Source organism: Odontesthes bonariensis, chromosome 10, assembly GCF_027942865.1.
Source record: "Odontesthes bonariensis isolate fOdoBon6 chromosome 10, fOdoBon6.hap1, whole genome shotgun sequence".
NCBI lineage: Eukaryota > Metazoa > Chordata > Actinopteri > Atheriniformes > Atherinopsidae > Odontesthes > Odontesthes bonariensis.
The window spans coordinates 23141812-23159355 of NC_134515.1; the positions used below are offsets into that span (position 1 = coordinate 23141812).

At 42.5% G+C, this 17544-nt stretch overlaps 1 protein-coding gene across 4 annotated transcripts in view; it reads right to left on the reverse strand.

The window, feature by feature from the left end:
• Positions 1 to 378: 378 nt before the first annotated feature.
• The window catches only part of LOC142389707 (uncharacterized), a 42979-nt gene continuing 25813 nt past the window's right edge, over positions 379 to 17544 (reverse strand). The window contains exons 2-9 of one of the 4 annotated variants that reach the window (XM_075474686.1): positions 12379 to 12587; positions 10819 to 10873; positions 10560 to 10647; positions 10019 to 10428; positions 9508 to 9672; positions 9033 to 9194; positions 7063 to 7197; positions 379 to 4025 (exon numbers count right to left, since the gene is read on the reverse strand). In XM_075474686.1, the coding sequence (XP_075330801.1) occupies positions 3498 to 4025; positions 7063 to 7197; positions 9033 to 9194; positions 9508 to 9672; positions 10019 to 10428; positions 10560 to 10647; positions 10819 to 10873; positions 12379 to 12506 (1671 nt within the window). In that variant the 5' untranslated portion in view covers positions 12507 to 12587 and the 3' untranslated portion in view covers positions 379 to 3497. Of the gene's footprint in view, positions 4026 to 7062; positions 7198 to 9032; positions 9195 to 9507; positions 9673 to 10018; positions 10429 to 10559; positions 10651 to 10818; positions 12135 to 12378; positions 12588 to 17544 lie in introns of those variants that run through there. The other 3 variants (XM_075474685.1, XM_075474688.1, XM_075474687.1) reach the window with 3 other exon arrangements.

Below are 17544 nucleotides of genomic sequence, written 5' to 3' on the forward strand. Positions count from 1 at the left end.
ACTACATTATACGGGTAACTGCATAAAGTTTCACCCACTTTACATAATCCTAAATATTTTTAATTTGCTTACCTCCCTTAGATAGCATGCTTTGGGAATAGAGCAGGCAAGTATCCCAAGCAGGATCTCAGTTCAACATCCTTCTCTAGACAAAATTGGTGGAGAGTCTGAATTCATAAACATCACTGAATAACACCTGTTGATAAAAGATACAGAACACATGGCAGTTTCTACTTTCTTGCTTAACACCTTTTATCGCAAGCTGCATTATTGGAGGCTGGGATTGTTGACGTGATGGTGCTTCAAAGCAGGAACTAAACTGTGGTGCTGCTTAGTTTGGGAGCCTTTACAAAGTAATAAGACTACGGGCAAAGCAAACATGTTATAATGTGCAACTTTATTAGAAAAGTAAAAACTCACTTTAATATTTTATGAAGGGTAATATAAAACATTACAATCTTTTGCATATCTGCACCGTCAAACTATATTTAATTATATTCATCATTTTTAAACTAAACCCTGTGCTTTAAGAACATACGACATTGGCTACAGCTGTCACAGCAGTATTGGCCCGTAATTATATCTTAAGACAATTAACAAACAGCATCTGTATCCGCATGGAAAGCATGAAACATTTTGCATCCACAAAGTACAATGTGTCTGTGATAACCATCTCATTTTTGTCAACAAATATACTGTATACTGTATGTTACAATGGAACAACATCAGAAGAGCAACAGAGTATATTACACATTTACATCGTCATACTATTTGTGCAGTGAACATCTGTCTCAGTCAGTGTGTAACAGCGTTCAAAAAAGCATATCAGACCAGTGCTTTCTCTCAGGATAAAGAAAATGTGACACATTAGGCGACAGCCATAGAAAAAGGATAGAGTGTGACAGCAATTTCCAGTACACACTGTTCAAGTGAAGCCTCAAAGCTTGTTAAGCATCTCAGCTGTTGCCCATTTCTCATATCAGACAGTAGTTAAGTCGTTGGTGCATTGCTGATATCAGGCCGGGGTTGGTCTGACCCACTGCCTCTGCCCCCTCCTCGACCCACATACTACTCCCTGAGTCCCTCAGAACTGGACATCAAAGGGCCCTCTGCTGTACAGTGCAGGAGAAAGGTGAAGCAAAGAAAAGAAAGGGCTGTGTTGGTTACTGGAAGATGGATACAGCTGAAGGTGGGAGTACATGCACAGGCTGACCAAGTGGAAGCAAAATGTGCTTCCTCCCCTAAACTGGAATTTGCAATGCCTGGATGCTGCAGTGTGTTTATGTGAGCACGGAAACAGATGAGGGGGGGGGGTCCTTTGAGTCTGTGTCCACTTGCAGTGATCCTATTCCAACATTATACTAGCTGTGCACTTTCCACCAAAACTCTAACACTTTTTCTTGCTCCCCCAGAGCAGACAAAAACACAATGCCCTGCCATATTCTCGCAGCAGTTCCTCTCTATTACTCTCTGTTCCCTATTCCTCAGAGTGGTTGCTTTGGAAAAACTGAATGCCTTTGCATCACATGGCAAAAAGTACAACAGAAAGGAGTAACTAGAGATAAATTAAGTACCACAAAATCTGTTTTCATCTCCACATATTAAAGCATGCACTTAATTGATCAAGCAGGAAAAATTGCATCAACAACATAAACATACTGTTTTTTATGGCAGTGGTGTGAGCTATTTAACCAACGGTATCATCGTTAGGCAAGATAAAAAATAAACAGTGCATTAAAGTACAGTGTGCATTTGTTCTTACATACTTTCTGACACAGTAGCACTTCTAAAGTTATGTTACTAACCTTTCTAATCCCGACTTTTCTATGCAAGTTTGTTTCACAGTAAGTGAGCACTTTGTATCCCTCCTCAACTCTTGCCTTTATGCTCGTATATTAAGTCCCAAATGTTTGTTCTTCCTGTGTTCTTTCTTTTTTTAATGTCTCCCAAAGCTACATGGGAAAGATGTTGTTTATAATGGAAAAGAATTCAGTACAGAGGCTGGAGACGAGGTTGGGGAAAAGGAGAGGGGCAACTTTCCAAAGGACACTCAGTGGTAATTTTTATGCAAAGCTCTTTATTTTCTTTGGAGTCAGAAACTTCTGTTACTATTTCAAAAACCAGACCTAAGTCTGGTGAGCTATGAGGAGCTCTGGTTTTGACTTGAATCCAGAAACTGAATCAGAACTGAGCTCGGATACACTCTTTACAGCACGCAAAAGCACAATTGAGCTCTGCAGCTGTCGAGTGCAAAATTGCAACGGTCATAAAATCAGATTTTTGCAGTCTTCAGAGGGCACAAAATATTAACTGCACGGAATGGTGATCCTGTATTGTTTTGGACAATTTTTCGCTTCCTTAATTTTTAAAAAAAAAATCTCTCTCATTTATCCCTTTAATACAGTTAAGATCTAATATTGTGAAACATCACTCTGGGGAAATTCTTGCACAAGCTACTCACTGCCCCTGACCTTATCACTTCACCTTGTATGACTCTGCCAAATATATGAGTGTGCGTGGGGGGGTGTTGGGGTGTGTCAACATGCCTCTGGCTACAGATGTTTGTCAAATTTGAGTGTGGATTTTTAACTTTATCTTTATCTTGGATTAATTTAACTTTATCGTAATTCAAGTGAAGGTTACATCTAGTCAAAGTCATGTTTTGTTGGTATTGTGACTCCTGTTACTAATAACTGCTACTGAGCTTGGGGCACACTGGTGAAGATTTGTGGGATGAAGACAATAATCTTCATTTACTTCTGTGTTTGAGCAGGTTGCAAATTATAGACCTATGTTTGAACAAAGCACCACAATGCTGTCTGCCAGGCAACAGGTCAGCGCGCACTGCAAACCTGTTTCATGTTTGTTTAGGGAGAGCAAAGCGCCACAAATTTCTGTGACATATATGTGCTTGTGTTACTCAAGTCCCTCAAAGATGGGGCGTGTGTTTGTATGGATATCTCAAACTCCTTAAATATTCCTTTTCATTGCTATTTCTGTCTATTTTCATGTGTATTTTTGCGTGAGTTTGCACAATGCATGCACGTTTCTTTTTTTATATATATATATATTCAAGGTGTGTTTTTCTCAGTCTGTGAGTTACACCACATACTCCTCAGAGTACAGTGTTCTTATAAAAATAAAGATATTATGGAAAACGATGCACAAACAGGTGAATATGGCCAGTCACACAGAACATTGATGTATATTCCAGTATTTTTTCTTTTCTTTTTTTGCCATTTTTGTTAAAATGTATTTGGTCCATATTTAGGCTGGACTAGGCTTAGGCTGGTTCTGAAGTACAGACCAATCAAAGAAAGTCTGAACCTGGATTAAGACCCTGTTTGTACCTGATGTCAACACAAAATGGATCCTTGCGTTAATTGAATATAGTGAGCCTGCCTTTTGTCTATGTACAGCAAACTGAAGGCAGGTGAACAGGAAGACTCCTGGAATCTGTTCCGGTGGATTCTGGGCCTTCTCTGCCTACCAGTGTGCTACAGGCCAGTGACATACATCTCCATCCCATCATTGAACGTGAAAATGGTGGTAGTGCTGGAGCTGGTTCCCCCTTGTTTTACATCACTGATGGTCTCATAGAAGTTTTCCCCACCAGGGAGGCTTCTAGCAGGAGGGGCGGTGGGTCCTGAGCCTTGAGGTGCCGTCGGTGCTGCCTGCTGCTGCTGCTGCTGCTGCTGTGGCATCTGCTTCTTTTTCTTCAGAGTGGCACTGCCTCCACCTGAGCTGTTATTGGTTCCCCCCTGCTCACGTTTCCGGTGCGCATCGATAGTAGCGTACGCAGGGTCTGGCTCAGTGACTGGAGAGGACCATGACCTGTCTCCTACCGGCTCATAGCAGGGCTCCTCCTGGGACCGTGCCTGGCCTTGGACACCTCTACCGCGGCCTCGAGAACTCTGGTTTCCCCTCTCCCCACCAAAGGAGCGCGGGAGGGTCTTTGCTCCGTTGTGCTCGATAGGGGGTTTCTTTTTCTGGGTATGACATACGATGGAGTAAGTGTCTGCAATCTGAGAACACACACAGGAGGAGAGCAGAGTATGGTGTCATTTAATGAGTTTATAACACTGAAGTACAGCCCCACTCTATCCTCTCATTTATTAGTGAGAGGTTCTGTTCACTGCCTTGTTTATATGGGAGAATGTTTATTACTACAACCAATATATAGCCTGTACATGCTGCACTGCATTCAGACTTAAATCAACAGTCTCCCAGTCATGTTTCACAAGTGTCAAGTCTAAGAGTTAGTTATGAGATCTTCGTGTTTTAAAGTAATACAATTACAATATATGATCATGAGAATAAATGTAAAATACTGTTAATTTGTTGTGTGCAAATAACGGGATGAGCATAGCTTGTGTGTGTGTTTATCCACAGCAGTTTGCACATGTGTTAACAGAGCATGCTCTGTGCTGTAACCTGACCTATTTTGACCAGGAAGGATAAGAGAGTGTAAACTGTGTAATCAGTCCGTTGAGTTCTAGGCTGAGACAGAGTTAGCTTTGCAGTGGATGAACCTGTTAAAATTTCACCACAACTGATTTGGCAACAAAACAGCAGGGTATGGTGTTAAAGATCTGGATGACAGCCAACTTGCTGAGCTAGGAAAAAAGTGCAGCATTCACGAATGGATTCTGCACACCTCCATGTATTTAGAACAGCATGCACCGGAGGTGTATGAATGCATCTTATTCATTAACACATACTTCTGTATGTGCATGCTTGCTTAGAGTGATATCTAGGACTCACAACTGAAATGTATGTGTGAAGTCTTGTGAGGAATTCTGATAAACCAGTGCTGTGACCTCTGGTATTTCTATGTCAAAATTCCTCAAGAGGAGCACAAGAGCAGAGGATTGTGGGACATGGTTTTGTTTACCTTCCATGTTCACACCCAGACCAGCAGCTCTGCTCTACGGGCCCTGAGAAACACTAGCTATGCAAACTCTCTCTGTCACACACTGATTAACCTGGTTTTTGTCATTCTCCCAAAAACCTGAAGCGCAGGAGCATAGAGACAGTCAACAAGACTCTTAATGTTTGTATGTGCTCGCCTTGCATTATATGTCAAGCACAATGCTGGGGAAAAAGGCTTGGTCAGTGAATATCTCTTACCCTTAATTTCTCTCCTTCTGTCAAAGAGTGATCTGATAGGCCACACATGCCCTGCCCCCACAAATCTCTTGTGTGACCTTTTTGGATAAACAAAGACCCTGGCGTATGCTGTAAGTGTGTGCAGACAAAGTGCAGTGTGAGTGTGCACACAGAATGTGTAGCTTTGTGCAACAGAGGAAGGAAGTCACAAGATGATGGGGATTTCAAAACTGAGCTACAGCTGTTTAGGAAGCCTGCCATTGAATGTTCCCCCCCCCCCCCACACACACACACACACACCACGTACTTCTCTATGTTTTGTTTTTAGCTCTCGGCTTAGGCCAAGGCTTCAATAAGTAACACTTTCTGCATACACTATCAGTGGAAAACAGAGCAACTGATATATCTGTTTATAATCAACTTTTTGAATAGCAAATACTGCACTATTTTCCTAAACAGTTTTCTAGTAGTTGACATTCATCTGGTAAGACATGCTTTATGCAATGTGATTGGTTGGGGAAGGCACGCCTCTTAATAGCCACAAAGGGAGTGGGGCAGAGGGAGAGGGAGCCAGTTGGGAGTGGAAATTCAACACCTTTTGACGGCTGCAACTGACAAACTGCAGAGTACAGGGGCATGTTAGGGCAACAACAAACTCTTGAACGGAAAAACACAACAACTGGCGGGGAGAAGAAAGTTATTAAAAGACAAAAAAAGGGAAACAGAAGATAGAAAGAAAGAAAGAAAGAAAGAAAGAAAGAAAGAAAGAAAGAAAGAAAGAAAGAAAGAAAGAAAGAAAGAAAGAAAGAAAGAAAGAAAGAAAGAGAGAAAAAAGTAAAATGAGAGATTGAGGAATAAAGTAAAGGCCAATTGCTCTGTGTACCACTTGGATTTGCAGAGGGGGAGTTTACCTGGCTCTGAACTGCAGAGACTTAACTCCTTAATCTCCAAGTACAGCAACCAAATTCTTTTACTCAACATTGGCTTAGACAAGAAACTCCCAGCAGCTTAAAACTTGTCAGAACTGCTGCTCTGCTACTTTTACACATTTCCCAGAACATACCAAAAAATACTTTCATGTTCTACTCATCGAGATTATCTCTTATTTGAGCAACACCATGATATTAAATCGTGTGTCAGATTTTGTGTCAAAATTCCGACTTCGATACTAGATGAGGTGGATAAAGAAAAAGAGAAGTGAACACTAATATTAGACAGCGGTCTATTTCAGGGACAACTGCCCTACTCAGACTGACTGACCCTGACCCCCTGGCATGACAAAAGTTCTTAACTGTTTATAGCCCTCTCAGTCCGTTACTCTGGGTGGAGCAGAGTGCAAATACAGAGAGGAGGTTGTGAGTGGAGAAGTGGGGGTGAAATCGCTCCATGTGGAAGCACATATGAGTATGTGACATGATTGGGGAGTGCAGACTTCCCCTTCTCACTACCGGGCTTGCACTGCCATATATATATGTATATATAGGTCAGTTTGTGGCTTGGTCAGGGCTGATCACGTTCTATCTGCTTGGGCTGATCATGCAAACCAAAAAACAGCAAACCTTTAACAAACAGCCTCACCAGGGCTGAGCGACGATTAACATTAAGCAGCAGGTGATGCCGATGTTTGATCTGTCTGGATGTACGTTGAAGGCAGACAGATGAGTGGGGGGCTGGGAGATTGGGGTCAAGGTTCAGGCAAGCGGTGGGGGTGCTGGATCCATGTAACGCAACCTCTTTCTGTAAGCAGAAACCTTGTATGACAGGCAGGTCACGGAGCAGCGGCTTTATGAAGGCGTGACCAATCAAATTGTTGCCCCCACCGGTAAACACAGCAGTCAACCGAGACCTGTCAGTGTATCCGTCTCCTTGGCGTCTTGCTAGGCACACCCACTTAAATTTTTCCTACCCCCTGCTACCACCACACAAACATGCAAATGTGCACACGCATACTACCTCTTTTGCAGATGGGGGCAATGGATGCCCCTGTCCGTTATCTGCACGCAGTGGAGGTGGGTGCAAGGTGATGATGTCATCCTCCTCCGGAGGCTTCCAGATATACTGCTCTCCATTGCCGATGAACACCGCCTCCTGATGAACAAAAATCACAGGAGCTCAGGAAAGTTTTGCAATTAGGGTGTGATCTGTGAACCTCAGTGCAAAAGTAAATTGCATCATTAAAAAGGATCATTCAGCACCTCTCGTTGTTTGTCTCGTCGAAGATGTGACAATGTCACACAGCGTGGGAGAATAAGTGCGAGTCATAGCGAGAAACGGGGAAAAGGGTTTTGAAGGTCACTCACCTGCGCTGTGGGATCAATGTCAACTGCTTTCATTAAATTCAATCAGTGCTGCTGAAGCCACCATTATTTTCAGACATTTTTCTCCTCACAAAAATATAATTCTACAGATGGTAAATGATGTGGCTTTTTTTACTTTGTTTTAATTTTGCTTTCAAATGCAGCTTTCATTATTAACATCAAAACAAATAAATCAGCACACTTAAAAAATAGTTAAGTAATTCTTTTCAAAATGAACTTTTAAAAACAACATTATACGACACAATGGCTTGTGCTGTACTCGTGTAAAATAAAAAAAAAACAAAGCTAGCTCTTTAGTTCCTCCCTGTGACCAACTGTTCGGGGTTTTATGCAAATCTGCTCACTCAAAGATATCCTGCTGACAGACGAGCAGACCCAGTCAATGCTTAATTTAACTCTGCCGACAGAAATCATTTCAGCAAGATTTTAGGCAAGAGAGAAGGCGGATAGGAATATGGGTATTTGATAAAACAAATAGGACCTTCCTGCGAATGTTGACTGACATGGTAAAGCTGAACCGATTCTTTACATGAAATTATGTGAACACCATAACTGATCTGTGCTGTGTGTGACACCCACACACAAAGCACAGGACACACACATGGAAGTAATACAAGGAACCGCTCTTGCAAACATTTTTTATAACTTCTGGTGAGCAAGACCAATTGGTAACCAATTAAAACACACAAAGTGGCGTGTGCATATGAGACCGAGGATGATTAAACTTTTATACGTTCCTCCTGTTCACTGAGAGTGGGTAATAATAGCCGGGGCAGAGTAAATGGCTTCAATATGTGCACAATGTTTATCCTGACACTGGCTTCTGGCTACCTGTTAGCTTTTTCTAGGCAGACTTGCTGATAGATTCAACAGGAACAGACACACATACACACACACACACACACACACACACACACACACACGCATATAAAAAAAACACACAGGCAGCTGGGCAGCCTGCCAAGACCTTACATAATCCATCCTTCGACTCTTTACTCTAATATTGCGCTGCGCTGCACAGTGCAAAGGGGCGGAAGAGACACCTGCATGCAAAAACTTGCATGCACACACACACACGCACGCACGCACACACACACGCGCACACCCACATACTATCAAGCATGCATAGATTAAAAGTGCAGGTCACCAGCTTAGGTTGGCTTCAGCAGAAAAGATGAAACTAAGTAAACACCCTTCTCAGTCTGTTCTGTTTTATGCTACATAAACATGTATGAAAGATGTGTGCCATCAAAGGGCTGATCATCTTCCTGACAATTTCCCTCTATTTCCCACTTTGGATTGCTTTTGTGTTTTTCCCATCTCAGTTGGCATGTTCAACTATTTCATGTCAATGAAAAATTAAAGTATAAGAATAAAAATACATAAGAAAATGAGCTATGAAGGTTGAACAATTAGTGTTGTAATAAGTAAAATGATGTGACATTAAGTGAGTAAAAATGAATGAATGTTTTAGGCCAAACATAAATACTTGTTTGTTAGTGGGTAGCTCCCTCTAGTGGTATGTAGACAAGTTTACAGTTGGGAAATGTTACTGGCTTGGAAATATATGACAGATAAGGTTATTACAGAGCATGATGGTTGTACCTTTGGGAAGGAGTGCAGGTGAAATGGCTCCAGAGGTTTGCGTGGAAACTCCTGACTGCGATGGAGAGGAGGAGGACCAGCAGAGGGTGAATCACTCACGCTCGATTGGCTGTCTGACTGGCTGTCAGCGCCGTTATTCTCCTTCCTGTTTAACTTGTCAACCTGGAGGTTATACATCATGATTGAAGACGTTTTACTCAAAGCTTTCCGAAAACAAAACAGCAAACAAAAGTACTTGGAATTGAATTTTTAATTTTTTTTGTGTTAGTGCTGTAATTTGGATCGTTAAAATTCACATTAGCAACCTATCTAATATTTCACCCCAAACTTTTGTTTATTGTCAGGTCTATTTCATGAGATGAACTGCTGCATATTGTAGCAATCCCAATGCCCCACTCTTTTACAGACTACTAATATCCCTTCTTCAAGACAGCGCTGAAATAACTTTGATAAGAAAATGCATGTCTACGAATACCTTTTTAAACTTCCGTATGGAAGCATACTCCGCAGCAGATGGATCTTGAATGACCAGGGAGTTGACAGAGGACAAAGGGGACCTGTTTACTCCACTCGTCCCATTACCTTTTCCTGTCATGGTTCCGTTAATGGTGCCATTCCCTCTGCCATTCAATCTGCCACCCTGAGAGGAAAAACAAACAAAACAAACAAAAAACATGACAACACAAGATTTTAAATGAATATGTCCGTATGTCCCCACCAAAGTACAGGCACAAATCCAAAAGCACAAAAATCATTGAAACAAAGCATCCTGAGCAAGTCCAACTCAATTAGTCCAACAGGTGAAACTTATGCGCTTAAGACCTACCAACAAGCCAATGGTACATGTCATTAAAAAATATGTACATAGTCGTTAAAGCTGCTACATTAACTGTATGACTGTGTGACTGTGTGTGACTGTGTGCGACCGACAATTAAGTTCCACTTTAAAAATTCGATGTGTGTTTTTAACATGCGTATGTACGTACGTTCCCGTGCCCATTTCCATTACGAGCTCCGTTAGCGGGAGCTGAGGGGCTCTGAGCTGCTCTGACTGCGGCTGGGGTGCTGGCAGAGGTGGTTACAGGAGCAGAGGGAACCTGTGGGCCTGCATCACCTTCTCGGACACCTACACTTTCATACAGGCCGTCGTCCAAGTAGTGGGTGGGGGTGGGGTTTTTGCGCAAGCCCACCTCGGTGTAGGTGTGGTCTCTAGCATCCCCTCCTCCACCTCCTCCTCCATTGCCAGCTGTGTCCCCTCCTTCCCCTTGGCAAGATTCTTGTGGACTGGTGGGGATCTGAGGGAGTTGGCGTCCATGGGAGGGCCTCAGGTCTGTTTGGGAACGCCGACTGTGAAGGAGTAGGAGGTCCATACTGGCTGGACGGCTCTTACTAACAGCTGCACAGAGACAGGTGGGAGGAGGAGGAGGGAAAGTAAGAAAGCGTTGGAGGGGACATGCCTGATAAAGTGTAACAGCTCAGAGGAGTCTATAATTTATTATCACATAGAAGCCGTTAGTCACCACTTACAGTTTCCATTGCAGGGAAAGCGATTGATCTCATCCAGTCTGGTGTCAGATTTACTCATGGAGTTCAGTTTCGGATGCCGAAGCGTACCCTGCTGTCGCACACAAACAGACTTGTTAATGGAGGTATAAAGCATGCAAACACATGCATGTGCATCTGTGAACACAAACAGCTCAGAAGGAAAAGGGCAGAAGTAGCTGGAGACAGGGAGGGAGGCAGGGAGAACAGGGGGATGAGGGACTCAAATGAAAGCACGTCTCACCATATTTACAGATGTCCCTTTGTCTCCAGCTGGGGGATGCTTGCTCTTGCCTTTTCTAACACGACATCAAAGTGAGGAAGGTCAACAGGAGCCGGTGGACAGAAAGAGAAAATACACACACTCAGAGCAGATAGATTCTATCAGCATCCAACTCTGGTTAGGGCACAAAAGTCCTTGGTTGATAACAAAAGCCCAGTCACACAGTGAATAGAGCGTGACTCAGGATTTTGTCGAAGCGAAGATGACCTTCAGTGGATTTCTTTCATTTTTCAAGATAAATACAATAAAACTTACAATAATTCTTTTCAGTTAGCTATATGTTGCTTTCCTCTGGGTTGAACCCTGTGAAACAAATGTATCTAGATAAATGTTATGCATGACTGTCGATCCCTTGAGGTGGCTGTAGCCACAGGAAACAGTTGATATGGTGCAAGAGCAATGAGATGAAGTAAGAAGACAAAAGCTGTTCGGCAATGTGAGAACTGCTCTACCCCCTCGTCTCTTTTCTCTCGCTTTGGAGGGTGAGGATCTGCAACGCTTGAGATCTTAGTGCTGCGCTGCAAAACACAATGTGGCAATAAATAGCATCTCTGTTTTGCAAACAGGTGCAGGAGGCGTGTCATCTTATTATGCAAGAAGCTTGAAATATTGTGTCAGATCCATGTTAGTGGAGCAAGATATTGTCTCCTCTAGCAAGATGGAGCTCCCCTGTAGATTTTTATAACGATATGATACAGGAGGGGGTTTCATATACAAATATGACAATAGGGCACAAAGTCAGAAAATGGTTGTAATTACAATAATTAGTTCTAAATACATTGCAGTGGCTTCTTTGTAAAATAAATAATGGTAGGATTGGTATTTGGACATGAAAAAGTGGATTTGGACTGGCAAATGATTAAACATTCGGCAACATCCAGCAGAGAGCTTAAACTCTATATTATTCTTTAGATTGGAACAGCAGTGTTGTTTTATTTCTATGACATAAGCTGGCTTGACATTTCTCTACATCCTTATCTCTGTATCCCATGGCAACAAAGCCACAGCACGGCCTGTGATTGGTCCCTGAGGGTTCTGGGGGTAAGAAAAAAAAAAAAAACAGATACATAGGCTGTTCCATTGCTCTCCCCTGGCTCAGAGTGTGATCCTCTTTAAACCGTAGGGTGTCCCACTGCTTTTGTCTGCTGAGGAGTTTGCTTGAGAGGGATGACGTGAGGCTGCTCTGATGCTAGCCTGCCTCCTCCTCAGTACCCTGTAAGCATCATTTCATCTGATCTGACACTCGCAGCCATTAACATTCATTACTGCCACTCTGCCTAGAGCAGGGGATAAAAGAGATGGAGAGGATGGAAGGAGGGAAGAGAAAGAAGGGAGGAGAAGAGTTCAGAAGAAGTGGAGACATAAAAGAGGGAGTGGATGATGAGAGGGATAAGGGATAAGGGAGGGCAGGGAGAGCATTTGGCAGAGAAGATACAACTGGCTGTTGTCTCTCTCTCTTTTTTTATAAAATTCAGTCCAAATCCCAATTTTTGATCACTGCAAATCACATGACAGTCTTACCTTTGGCAGCCTACGCAGACAAGGACAATAAAGATTGTGACCACAAAGGCAGAGGCTGCTGCGATGGCCCCCAGGAGCAGCAGGTTTTTGTAGGTAGTGTCCTCTGAAGTTTGTTCTTCGTCTGCCATGACACCAACTCTCTTTTTCTCACTCCTTTACGTTTCACTCAAGCTCCAACACAGCAACTCAGACTGTCTGATCAGGGAAACCTGTGAAGATACAGGACAATAAAAGAAGAAATTAAAGAGGCATAACATGTGAGTGACATGAGGGATAAGAAGAAGCTGAAAAAAATGCTGCATGGAGCTTGCTGAGAAAATTGTGTGTGCGCCTGGCTTGTCTCTTGCTTTTTGTCACTGTCTCTTTTTGACATATCAGTTTCTATTTCTGACTCACTCGAACAATGCACAAAAAAATAGAACACCTTACAAGGCAGCAGGTATCAGCATGCCAAAAAGCGTTCATCATCACACTCTTTGCTGTTAAAAAAAGATCAAATGATACCGCAATATTCCTTTGACCAGCCAGAGGGGTTCTTGTGTTAGTTTAAAAGGAAAAACCAAATGAGCTCCCAAGAGCATGGATGGTAGAACCAGACTCGCTATTGCTATACTTCAACGGTGGCCAAAACGCTCTCCAGTCAGAAGAAGACTCAATACCGACAACAAGATTTTTCATTTTTCTAATAGTGGTACATAATGTGGTAATTGCACTTGTAATGGTTAGTAGTAGTTGCACTACATAAAGAACAGAATTGTACTACCAGTCTTCTCTGACACACAAGGGTATACAACCCTTCCACAACCACCTTTCCAACATACACACATCATTCTCATCCGTGTCAGATAGGTTTAACTCTGAGGAGATTTCCATGCCTTTCCTACACTACTGGATTAGTGTAGATAGATTTGACTACACAGACTACATCATCAAAAACCTTGTAGGTTTCTACATGCAGTGTGTTAGGATGCATCAGTGCCAGAATATTCATAAATCAGGTTTGCTCAGTGGTTTAATCTGCCTCTTATTCCAACGTTTCCTCAGAGATAGTGCAACTCCTTACATTTACCCAGCTGGGCTAACAAGTCATCACTAATCCAGCGATCCACTGCGCTCACGATGTCTGAGCCTCACTAATCACACATGAAGGCAAATAAAATAAAAGCTGAGCATCCAAAGTGTGGACACAACAGAGCAAACAACAACGAACTGCGACACAACATGCAGAACATTTCAGTGTCCACAGGTGTTGTTACAATGCTGGAACTTCACACCAACAACTGCAGATTACTGCACGACAAACAGAAGTCGACTCGTCATCGGTTACCCTTCGTTCCTCGGCATAGAGTGGGTGTGTGCTTGGGGGCTACAGAAAATATATTTTTGTCCTGATAAATTACAGGAATCTACTGAGATTGGTTAATTGACATCATTAACAATTAATTAACATCCAAGGGATGAATATCATGTACCGTAAGATACTTGCTGTTTTAAAGACACAGTAAGTTTACAGCAATTTATTATAGAAAACTTTACTATTGGTATTTCAACCTGGAGAGACTCACACGGAGAGATAGGGAGACAATTGCAAGGTTTATTGTCAAGATTTCTTTGGTGCTCGGGCCCCGGCGGAGGACATGCACGCTGAACCGCTGTGAGCTTGCAAGTCCGGCATAGGGAGATAGATGCTGAATATCTTCCCCCCCTTGGGACCCGAACCTGGCGGCGGAGTCATACGAAGGAAGGAGATGTCGAGGACTTGAGACATCGGGTGGAGATGGGGGGGAGGTGGTGGGATGCAGCTTGCTGACGAACAGGTAGAGCCCAGGAAGGAGCACCTTATATGTGGATCTGGATGGTTGATGAGCGATTGCCAACACCTGGTGAGTCTGCCATGTTGAATTTGCAGCTAGCCTTCATATAATTGATACTTTAGTTACATAGCAAATATTCTACAGTAAATCCCGAAATACTAAACAAAATATAAAATGATGGATGATATGATAGTGAAATGAAGAATCTTTACTTTAAGATCGTCATATTCTAGCAACTGTATATTTTAAAGGGAAATATTCTATTATCCGCAGCCTGGCTATGGTATAGTTAATCTATGTGTTGCCTCTGGGACGGTAATAGGAAGGTTGGTGGTTTGATCAGTTACCATCAATAACAACGTCAGTGTCCTTGGGAATTTACTTAACCCGGTATCACTGTTATGTGTAGTTAAAAAAAACTATTAAGAAGAATGGTGTTTAAAGTACAAAGTGCATAAAAAAAACTACTATCATTTCTACATTTTTAGCTTCCAACTAAAAAAAGAAAATCTCAAAACTCTAAAACAATAAAACTTTCTGTGCAGTTGTGGGTCACATGAAGGTTAAGTGTGGTTTAGAATTAGTGAGAAAAGTTACTAATGTTAACCTAACAACGGCTACTTGGTCATTCAGACAAGAATTACAGACATTAACTGTATTTTTCCAATTCCGCATTTATTTGATTGATCGATAAAACTGATCTTGTGCAGATATTTGACCCCTTCTTGACATGACCTCTTATACTAATTAGTCTAAATTGGTCATATCTCATCTGTCTTGTAAAAGTTTTGTCAGCAAGCTAGAATTACACCAACTTTGCCATGATCTACATACAAACCTAGATGATAAAATACTTACAAAATCTGCAGCAGCCAGTTCCTGGAGTACAGCATCCAAAATGCCACTTGACATTAATGTCAACATTCAAGTTTACTGAAACTGACTTTGCTCATTATTCCAGGCTTATCAGCAAAGATGTTTGTAGCGGTATTAAATACTGGCCCTCTCTGCCCCATTCAGTTCCCAGAGGCACAACAACACACACAAGTGTCTGTTACATATGCTGTGCATTCCATCGGAAACAGAGACAATGGCAGCAATGTGATTAAAGTATTAGATTAGAGAAAAAGTGCACTGACAAAGCAAGCAGTGCCCAGCCCAGACGCAGGTCATGACACGCTGTATACAGCTGTATATGTTGTGTTTGTTGGTGAGAGATTGTGGAATATACCACCACAGGATCTGGCTCTTGCTCTGTTTCTTGGAGATAAAACTGCATCTTATTTTTTTCATGTCCTCATTTTTTTTGTCCCTCTCTCTTCCTCTTGATCTCCTCCCCTTCTCTCCCTCTATGTCTGTCTGCCTGACCCTGCAGATATGTGAGGCGATGCACGGCGAATGAATTAGCAGAGCAGAGGCCTCAGACAGCCCTATATGGAAGAGACAGACAGGAAGGCACATGCAGGAGTACATCACAGAGGAGTGATGGAAAATGAGAGGAAGGCAGTGAATGAAAGCGAAGGGTAAGGGAGAGGTGATCAGACACTGGAGCAAGTGAGCGGGATGAAAGCAGAGAAAGGCGGGAGAGGATGCAAGAAAACGGGGGAGGACAGAGAGAGATGGGGGCAAACTCAAAACATGAGGAGGAATGAGGAAGAAAGAAACCGAAAACAGGGAGGAAGGGAAGAGAGGAAAGATATGGATGAGACTTCGAAGACAGTGGGAGAAAAAGCAGGGAGATGAGCCCAGGCGGGGGGAACAGAGCGAAAGGAAGAAAAAAAAAACAGAACGAGGCAAGGAGAAGGAGGTCATCAGCGTTCAGATTCTGCCTTTGTTTTGTCAGCCCCATTCTGAAATATTCAGGGGTGAAATACATACATGGGGTACGTTTCCGAACTGCCAGCAACACACGATGCAAGATGGGAGCACATGTCTGGCAGCATGCCCAACAGTACACGAAGTGGTGAACAAGACTGAGGGCGAGGAGAGGTGGTTTCTGTGAGAAGCGCTGCGCCCCTGCAGCACGCTCGGCAGTGACATACAGTTAGGGTGGAACAGTGCTTATTTCAGCATCTATCTTCATTTCAGAACATTATGGGTAAAATGACGATGGCGATAATAACAGCATATTGAGAATGATGACAACGGTGGTGATAGCACAAGTGATGTCTGGTGCTGCTGGCGATTGTGATGAAGATGCCAGTGATGATGAAGAGCACAGTTTCTAATACTGGTGGTAATGGCGTTGATAATGAGGTCAAAGTGAGTGTTGCACAGACACACTGAGGGGCGGATGCACGCAGCTGAAGAAAGCAGGATGCAGCAGTGCAGCATAACCACAAGGTGGAAGGTTTCCTCAGAGATAACAACACAAACCAAAACACACTGGCGCACACACACGCACACACACACACACACACACACACACACACACACCATAAAATGCTAGATTTTTTTGTGTTACAAATCTAACAGCAAACTTTTAGCTTTGCAAAGCAGACCTCAAAAACGAGTACGAGTGGGGTGATAGCTGCAGGCAGACTCTACGGTCTTGTCTTTTTTGTTCTTGTTTTTTTTCAGTAGCTGCTCAACTAAAGCTAATTATAGACTCTACTTTCATTTGCTTAAAATAGACTATTGGCTAGAAAATCCGGTTTTCATGTGCAAGAGAACTGTTTTTGAGGCAAACAGAGGCCTAACGTATGTCCATGCTGTTCAGATCTGGGTTTGAACAGCAGCATTTTCCTTATATTCTGACAAACATGTCATATTTGAATAAAAGAAACAACAACAAATAAGGTAGAATGTTCCTGGTATCATTATTCAACTAATCTTAGTAACTTAATGTTGGTTTCCCTGTGCAAATGGAGGCATACTACACTGTTTCATTGCTCATTGCTTCAATTAGTTATGGATATGAACAATCATTACCAAGCAGCTTTTTTATGAGCAATTCTTTTAACTATGAAATATCTCACTGAGATCCAGCAGCACTACTTCAAAAGTAGGACATTTTTTTGTGTTTAAAAATAGACCTAACCTGATTAAATTACATTTTTGGGATGGCATTAACATTTGTATTTACATTGTTTTGCTATCTTTGATCTCAGTAGTCATAAGATTTTGGCTCACTGACGGTGTAGCTTAGCTTTAACTTGACGGGCAGAGCAGCCGAACAATACTGACCACAGATCGAAGGGAGCCAAACGCTGTGCAAAGCATAAACTGGATAGCTTTGAGAAGGCTGAGCACAAAGTATATTAAGGTTAATCCCAGCATTTCACAGGTGATTCCCTACAGTCATCTAAAATTAGAGAAATATGTACAGCTGCTCTTGTGCACAGTAAAGCTC